At 44.6% G+C, this 9,528-nt stretch overlaps 1 protein-coding gene across 1 annotated transcript in view; it reads left to right on the top strand.

Moving 5' to 3' along the window:
• tnfaip8l3 (tumor necrosis factor, alpha-induced protein 8-like 3) overlaps nucleotides 1-9,277 on the top strand; it is a 50,961-nt gene extending 41,684 nt beyond the window's left edge. Inside the window, exon 2 of the mRNA XM_063188952.1 lies at nucleotides 6,918-9,277. Coding sequence (XP_063045022.1) covers nucleotides 6,918-7,480 — 563 coding nt within the window. The 3' untranslated portion in view covers nucleotides 7,481-9,277. The remainder of the gene's footprint in view (nucleotides 1-6,917) is intronic.
• The last annotated feature ends 251 nt before the right edge of the window (nucleotides 9,278-9,528 follow it).

Below are 9,528 nucleotides of genomic sequence, written 5' to 3'. Positions count from 1 at the left end.
GCCATTTCAGATGGCTTTGTCCTGGCCCGGACTCTTTGTACTATCAACGACCCTGTAGCCAAAGCAGTCAACGCTATGGCCTTCATGGTCGAGAGAGAGAGAGAGAGAGAGAGAGAGAGAGAGAGAGAGAGAGAGAGAGAGAGAGAGAAAGGCGGGAAACAGAAGAGGGCTATTCCTCTTGCCTGTCTCTAAAATGGGAATTGAAGGGGGTGTCGTGCCGAAAAGCGAGTCCCTGCCAGAACACGAGTGCTCTCATTGAAACCAATGACATTTTTTGAGAGAAAATTATACTAATTTTTGCACAATGAATTACATCATTTATGAACTAAAAATATGCTTATGAAACATTACTCGTCCTCCACTTAATATGAGCTATTTGAATGAAACCGTAACATTTGTTATGACAGTTCTTCGATTCCTTTATGGAAATAATACTGATATTGTAACCAGCTCTTTGTAATACTTCCAGAAGGAATGTAGATGCTTTATTGATAGGCTTTCCATCTTAAATTGTGTCGGATTTGTCTGCAAAAAAGGGTAAAAAATATCTTGAAAAAATGGTCATTGGTTTCCATTGTTTTCAATGAGGGCACTCGTGTTCTGGCAGGGACTCGCTTTTCGGCACGACAGGGGAAGGAATTTTTTTTGCAAGTCAAGATTTTGCAAACTCACAAATTCTTTCCTCTTTCTTTCTCTCTCTCTTACAACCACACTCACTCACAAATGACCACTCTCTTTGACTTGCTTCCTCTCTCACATGTACTTAATGCATACTCACACAGTCATTCTCCCTCTCTATGTTTCTCAGACACGCACGCTACACTTTCGATTAATGCAAGAGCAATGCTCAATGCTTGGGTGTCACATCCAGGTTCATGCTTTGTAAATGGGCTCTTCAACTGTCTCTGGTGCTGTTGCCGGAGCCGGAGGTCTAGATAGATAGATAGATAGTTTATTTGTCCTTTCGGAAAATTGTTCTGTGCCATTTTCAGTGCATCTGATACAATTACAAAGACATTACAATAAACAAGAACACAATAGACAAACACAACCCCCCCCTCCCCTCAATTTATAGTACAAGAAGACAGGTTGACAAAAACCCCAACTTAAACACAGTAAAGTGCAATTATTCAGTACCAAAGTGCAATGTACTATTCAGTCTAAGTTACAGTTGTCTTATTTAACATGGATATACTAGTAGGTATAAATGATCGGCGGGCTCTGTTTGTCTTAAATGAAGGCATCCTAAACCTCCTACCTGAGGGCAACAACTCATATGCTTGCTGTAAGGGGTGTGAGAGATCCTCACATATGGTATTTGGCATATGGCCTGTCGAAATGACCTACCGGTAGGCCTGACGCAAACCAGAACCATAACCCCCTGACACCAGATTTCAGAGCAGTTTGCAGCACGTCTTTATGGATAGACGATATTAACAGGTCAACTTCAGATCAGGGGTGTGTTTCTTGAAAGCATAGTTGTTAGCCGGTTAGCAACTTCGGAAGTAGTCAATGTGAAATTACACTGCAAACAACAATGTAGATAATTTAGTTAGCAACTATGGTTTTGAGAAATGCACCCCGGGTGTGCGCCCTCCACCTCGCTTTGTATAAAAGCATCTGCCAAATGTAATGCAATGCAATGCACTGTAATATTTTAATGTCAAATACAGACCATGAAGCTTCTCTCTGCACAGTCCAGGCCTCGCCAATAACACACACACACACAAAGGTCCTACCATACAGTATATTGCAAATATCATTTCAAAAGTTATGTAACATTGTCACACACTTTACAACACAGCGCTAGCTTTTCAGATTATATTTGAAGAATATTAAAACGTTGATGAAAATGTAAACAAACCATGCCTCTGGCTAGGATAGGAGCAGACAAGTCAAGTCATGAGCAATACAACTGCATTCTGAAATTGACTAGAATTTGTATTTAATTAGTAACATTAAATATTTCTTCTGAAGGCCACAGTCTAAGCTAAGTCAGGCAGTAAGACTTAGTAAGTAAGACTTAGAGAGACAGATCTAACCATTCCACTTGGACACACATGGATGGATCCTCTCTCTCTTTTCACGTAGATGTTCTTTTGTAATCAGTACCTGCCCTGACAATTATCTAATAAAGATGTGTCTCGTATGCAGAGCAGATTTTACAGATTTATAGCGACGGACAGAGAGAGGCATCCCGTCCCCCTCGGAGACTGATGGGGCATGCTGCCTCCCTCCCTCTCCAGTCAACCACACAGCCTCCTGGGCGCCACAAAGGGGCTGATTCATGGCCAAAACAGCAGGAAGTGCCAATGCTGGAAAGAGAGGAAATAGGCACACGCTGTCTCAATTTCACAACAAATTCAAATAAGATGCAAAAAGTCAGTGAATTTCAATAGGGTCGACATCTGGGAGCTCTGACAGTACGTATTAACAGGTCACCGGGAGGTTTACTTGAGGATAAAGCCGTAAGTTAGATGTCTCTATTAGACGGGTCGGGTTCATATTCCTCTGTAGTAGTAGGATTCTCCGACGGCTGAACCCCCAACAGAGAGATCTGGAGGAAATCCTTCAAGTTTCCCTCTATTGGCTTTGGTTCTAGTGCAGTCATGGGTGAGCGGTTAGGGCGTCAGACTTGCATCCCAGAGGTTGCCGGTTCGACTCCCGACCCGCCAGGTTGGTTGGGAGAGTAATCAACCAGTGCTCTCCCCCATCCTCCTCCATGACTGAGGTACCCTGAGCATGGTACCGTCCCACAGCACTGCTCCCCATGGGGCGCCACTGAGGGCTGCCCCCTTGCACGGGTGAGGCATAAATGCAATTTCGTTGTGTGCAGTGTGCAGTGTTCACTTGTGTGCTGTGGAGTTTTGTGTCACAATGACAATGGGAGTTGGAGTTTCCCAATGGGCTTTCACTTTTTTCAGCTTTCACTTTCTCACTAAAGCTGAAGTGGTTATGACAGTCTTAATAGTATTCGGTAGAGGCCGCCTGGCATACAGCACTTCACTGCTTCTGCATGAGTTAGATCAGTGCCGGCTGCCAAGTCATGCAACTCCACTTGTTAGGTTTATCTCGGAGCTAAAAAAGAGTCCTGACATTGTTGTGACAGTCCAAAGGGAGCCGTGTGCGTAAGATCCACTGCACTGATTCCTACGCAAGGCAAGCCACAGGCAAAGCGAAACATTTGAAGACCTTTATATCTACACATGAAATAAAACAGCTGCGAGCGAGCGGGAGAATACTTGCATGTTAAAAATGATTCCCGCTTCAGATCCCACAGAGTGCGCTTTGAAGGATAAGAGAGAGAGAGAGAGAAGTATTGCTGGCTCTTAGGCCTCAAGGAGGCACAGGGCTGAATGGCAGAACAGAGGGATGAGAAAAGAGGCACCATGCCACGCAACGCCAGCCGCAGATGGAGGTGCAGAGCGGAGGGATGAGAAAAGAGGCACCATGCCACGCAACGCCAGCCGCAGATGGAGGTGCAGAGCAGAGGGATGAGAAAAGAGGCACCATGCCACGCCATGCCACGCAGATGGAGGTGCAGAGCAGGGCTCAGTCGGGGTCAAGGGTGCTCATTCATGTGGAGAGCCCTGGGTGGTGTTCCGTGATTCCGTGATTCTTTTCCGGAGTGTGCCAAGCCAATGATGAAGTGCTCTCGGCACACGCAAGCTCAGCTCAGCTCATCTCACACACACACACACACACACACTGACATTCACACACACACACACACACACACACACACACACACACACACACACACACACACACACACACACACACACACACACACACACACACACACACACACACACACTCATTGTTATACAATACAAAACGCAAAGAGAAAATGAAATGCACGCACAGCACGAAGGCCTTGGTTCAGAATCCCCTGGCACTCTGCAAAAGAGAATAAAAAGGTCAGGTATTGGAGAGATCCCCGATCAGGCACGGCATGGCCTGTTTTCATTGCGAGCATGCAAATGTGAAACACTTGCAAAGAAATATGCGAGTGCCATTGTCAAAGGGTTTGACACAATGAATGTTTGAGTGCGGGTGCCGCAATTCCAATCCATGTGTTTGCTGTGGTTTGGAAAGGCTTCAGAGAGGTTTCTGGTTTGCAGTCTTCACTGATGTGTTTATGTTCCCCATAACCTCCCCATAAAAGCATTACTCGGTGTGGCATTATTACGATGGCACAGAGAAGATTCTGGTGATTTTGGATAGCCGTATAAACAATGAAATAAATGTGGGGAAAATGTCTTCATATTTGCTTGAAAAAACACCCTTTTGGGATCTGTGGTTAACCTCAACCTCCAAACTGTGGGTGTAACGCATGTTTGATTCACACACTTTTGTATTATTGTTGTCATAGGTCTAATCTAAAACCCCTCCCGGAGGCTTTGAAAATTCACACAGCAGAAACAGCTAATGAGCTCGCTAGATACTTTGAGGTTTGCCTTATGCTCGTGATTTATGGACATAAACAGAGGGGCAATCAACTGAAGGATCCACAGCTGCCAGTTCTAATCCTTTCACCAGAACAGAACTGTTGCCAGGAGATACTATGAGATATGATTCTATGATTTGTTCCGGAACATTATCCTCCACTTCACTTCACTAATTTAATTCTACCTGGAAATAGCAGTAGCAGTAGGCCTACTTCTGTGTCTCTATAATATAAGTGGCACAGTGAAATAGCAGTAGCAGTAGGCCTACCTCTGTGTCTCTATAATATAAGTGGCACAGTGAATGGTACCTACTATAAACTGACACGGAGTGGAATGTTCTTGAAAACAGGATTTTTTTGTGCTTTTGTGTACTTTAATGTCATCCTGATTAAGGTTTATTTTGTAAGGTATTAAACAAGCAGTAGGTTGGCACTAGTTATAAGGATGGTATAAACCAGGAACCATAATCCTCTCAATACATTATCCTCACTTTGTTAAACAAATGTTCATTGAAGTGGCAGTGATCTTGGGGGGGCATGATGGCCCTAAGGATTAATCTGTGAGTGAAAGGCTGTGCAGTGTTCAGTATTTCCGGCCTATATTTCGTGCTACTGTATTATTCTTCTGCAGCCTTTTCAGTCCTAGTGGCTAACAGTTTTTGCTGTTCAAGTTCGTCAAAACAGGGCTTGAGCCTAGATCAGCTTCAGAGAAAAGAACACAGTGGCGTTGAGCACATTACATGCAAAAAATAAACCAGCACACCATAGTGTTATGGGATTATGCTGATCTCGCTTTGGTTTGGGTGTTAGCTAGAGACTGGGGTTCACTGATAATAGGCAATGTGTGTGTGTGTGTGCGTGTGTGGTTTTGCTAAGAGTACAGAGTGACTGGTTGAAAACGACAACCGTGGCTTTAAGAAAAAAATCTGCTGACAGGGAGAAATGCCTTGATTTCTTTTTTCTCTCTTTTTGTTTTTTTGAAAAGGGCTGGGGTAGAGCCGGGTACCGCTGCCAACAGCCCAAACAGCCTTAATCATAATTGCCGATATCTGCCGTGTAATTTGCTGCTGCTGGGTGGTATCTAAATAAAAACCAAACGGTTTCCATCCGCCTGCCTGCCTGCCTGCCTGCCTACGCCTCCTACAAGTTCACTTTCACATCGGGACAAAGACGAGGCTGGGCCTTTGCCAGCCACCTCACATTAAAAACTACCTCCCCCTCCTCGCTTAGCATTGTCAGATTTCTCCCACCATTATTTGCTGTCGGGGCCCTCAGTATCAGTCTGTGCAGTGCAGTGCAGTCCAGCTCAACCACAGATACTAGGCTCAGGGCTGGACTGGTAATCTGGCATGCACAGCATTTTCCCAGTGGGCCAACAGCCCCCCCAGGGCCCGACGCTCTTGATTTTTTGTTTGTTCGTTTCTTTTACTTAGAGCAGTGTTTCTCAAACTTTTTTAGACCGAGGGAGGACCACTTTGTCCGCCCCAAAAATGTTCAGGGACCACCTGTCAACGGACAGTTGAGGGGTGCTAATTGACAGTTGAGGGGTGCTAATTTGACGCCACTAATTTCGATTGAAATCACAACCCTGTCTTATTGTGGTGAAAATGAGACTTCAGCTATGTTTAGCTTTGTAAGTATGTTACAAATATACTGCTGCTAGCTCGTCTTGGAAAAGTAAAAATACCCTCGTGGACCACCTGAGTTTTGTTGCGGACCACTAGTGGTCCCCGGACCACACTTTGAGAATCACTGACTTAGAGGTTGGCCCTCAACTTAGATGGGACAGCTCATTGGTCCATCATTAGTATAGACAGTTGACTGAGCCAATTAAAATATCATAGAATCCTATGTGAGGGGCTGGTCTTTGCCAAACATGCCCCGGCTGGTTTTCGATCTCAGTCCAGCCCTGGATAGACTCCCACTGTGAAAACATGGCAGGCAGGCAGGCGGGCGGTGGGGGAGTCAGACACTGAAAGCTCACTAGACTGGATTGATACCACTGGCTGCAGCTTCCAGCCAACATTCCGTTCCATTTGTTTAGGTTCCGTGTGCGATAACCCACCACATTCTGTTTTCATTGTCAGAAAATACAGCTCATGAACGCCTGGGAGGATGCATAAACAAGTACTGAATTATTGTTTTGCTGTCTGACCTCTGTTATCTCTCACATATATAACAGAGGAGGGTGCCAAATGTAGAGGCTAACCCTATTTCCTGTTATTAGGTAGTTAAAGGACCCCCAGCACGCATGCACACACTAGATCCTGGCACTACTTGTGCAATAACGTGTGGAGCACTGTCCAGAACTGCAGGCCCCTCTGACGTCTATGTGACTTCTTTAACAGTTCCGGGGACGCCAAGACCAAGCGGAATCCTCATACAGTGTGGAGGTGTCAGTGAACTGTCTAACCTAAATGCACTTCCTGACACTGTCTGTTTGTCTGTCTGTTTGTTTGTTTTGCAGGGCACGAGAGCTTCAACTCCAAGAGCCTGGCGCTGCAAGCCCAGAAGAAGATCTTGAGCAAGATGGCCACCATGGCCGTGGCCAACCTCCTCACGGACGACACGAGCAGCGAGATCCTGGACGAGCTGTACCGGGCCAGCCGCGAGTACACCAAGAGCAAGAAGGAGGCGCACAAGATCGTCAAGGACGTCATCAAGATCGCGCTGAAGATCGGCATCCTGTACCGCAACCAGCAGTTCAGCGCCGACGAGCTGGAGACGGTGGAGCGCTTCAAGAAGAAGATGAACCAGGCGGCCATGACGGCGGTCAGCTTCTACGAGGTGGACTACACCTTCGACCGGAGCATTCTCTCCGAGCTGCTGCTGGAGTGTCGCGACCTGCTGCACGAGCTGGTGGAGCAGCACCTGACCGTGCGCTCGCACGGACGCATCGACCACGTCTTCAACCACTTCGCCGACGTGGACTTCCTCACCGAACTCTACGGCTCCTCGGAGGAGTACAGACTCTACCTGAGGAAGATCTGCGACGGCATCAACAAACTCTTGGACGAGGGCGTGCTTTAACCACTCGCCGCCGGGTTGCCATCTTTACTTCTCTTGTTTGCTCCTCTTGCCTGTTTTTTTTTTGTTTGTTTGTTTGTTTCATTCCTGATGTCTTCAAATCAAACTTGTTTTTGTTCATACGAACAAGGGATGAGAATGACCTCTCTGACTTTAATTATTATATGATTGTTTCTTGTGCAACTTTTCTTTTTCCTTATACCCCACTTACCGATGAAGCCTTACCCCCCCTTTCATACCAGATCCTGACCAAGGTTCATACAGCATCACAATTTATTTCATATGGTTTGACTCACATGACCTATCCAGCTATTTTCCAAAGTTGTTGGAATACAACAACAAGCATTGTGATGTTAAAATACAAGACTGAAGCCATGGCTCCGTCTAAGAAGACAAAAACCTTGACAGTAATTACACTACAAAAACAGACTATATTATATACCATGTCAAGCTGTAACTTGGGATCTAATTTGCATGAACCTCCAATATGGTACTGCCAGTGCTGACTTGCACAATGAATGAAATAGCATGACATAGTGTACATACACCATGACAGATACCCCTGGTCCTACCCTGATCTTTGATATGAAAAAGGGTATTCTTGTATATTTATATGTATGTAAGCCAGGGCCAAACGTGTATTTGCTATCCCAGGACACAAATATAACCACTAGGCCTACGTTATGCCATACTCTTACCTGGATACGTCAGACTTGTATGGGATCTTTGTCTGCCATGTTGTCCCATACATAATAAATCTTTTGATCAGCTCAAATATTTCGATAATGCACAACAACGAGGGTATACTACAGAACATTGCTGGTTTCAAGCAATGCATTGGGTCTGCATTAGTAAGCTTACATTGTTAAACGGTTTGGCTGGTCCATCATTGATAAACAGTACACAGTTGAAATGAACCTTTGTTGCTAGATTCCTAGACGGCAGACCTCTAAAAAAAAAACACAGCCTTTGCCCAATGCGGTGTTGTACATATATGAATGGCATTGTTGTCTGAGTGTAATTTCACAATCTGTCAAAGTCACTACCAAAATCCTTTACCTGAAACTCCACAGATCCTGCTCCAAAGCGGGGTTGCCAGATTTGCCGGTTTCCCGCCCAAATGGGCTGTTCAGGAAACATGTAGTTCATAGAAATCAATACAATTTAGTTCAGAGTTTTGAACTACTGTATATCCAAAGCACTTTCCTTTGAGTCAAGGTAGTTGAAGTAGCCTATTTAAAAACCCTTTATTTTACATTGGGGTAAACATGTTAAAAACGTTGACCGGTTTCAGTCATCATGGCCTTCATCAGCGTGGTTTTTATTAAAAACTTTTTAACGGAGAGTGCTTTGGATATAGTTCAAAAGTCTGTCAGGCCCTAAAAGGAATAACGAGATGCACCCCTTCAACCTGGAGAAAAGACTATAGAGCGCTCGTTATTCATTCCTTGTACAATTTAGTTCACATTGGGTTGAACTTAGTGCATCGTGCTGGTTTTTTGAGCATTTATTGGGCTAGATGTCATCAGTCATATTTGGCAACCCTGCTCAAAAGCTGTTTGAGGGGTGTGGCCTCCACTTCTACCGTTTTGTGTGTGCCAAAACAAGAATGTGGTCTGTGAAGACTAGCTCCCTGTTTAGCAAGTGTGTTTGTGTATGTGTGACCATTTTAGCAGCTTCTTTACTGTTGGGGTGTAACATCTTACCTACAATTAAAGATTTGTTTCAAATCTGTTTTTTATTCATTCATAAAATGTGAAGCTACAAACTTAATCGGCTGGTTCTTAAGCGACTGGTTCATCTGTGAACAAGAAGTTAACGTGAGAATTAAACATTCTAAGTCCCAATGTCGTTAACATTTTGAGATTTAGAAGCCGTTAATACACACAGTATATGGATATTTTTGAAAACACATTGGTTTCGGCCTCTCTGGTTTAAAAATATCCCATTCAGGAGGCTAAAATCCACCTGTCAATGGAGTTCTTATTTCTATCCTCATGTTGTGTTGACACTTAAATGGATGAAAAAAATATCTGCATACAGTACATGTG

The sequence above is a fragment of the Engraulis encrasicolus genome, chromosome 22, assembly GCF_034702125.1.
Source record: "Engraulis encrasicolus isolate BLACKSEA-1 chromosome 22, IST_EnEncr_1.0, whole genome shotgun sequence".
Classification (NCBI taxonomy): domain Eukaryota; kingdom Metazoa; phylum Chordata; class Actinopteri; order Clupeiformes; family Engraulidae; genus Engraulis; species Engraulis encrasicolus.
Note: the sequence above shows the minus strand (reverse complement) of the source record. Positions and strands in the feature narration are given on the sequence as shown.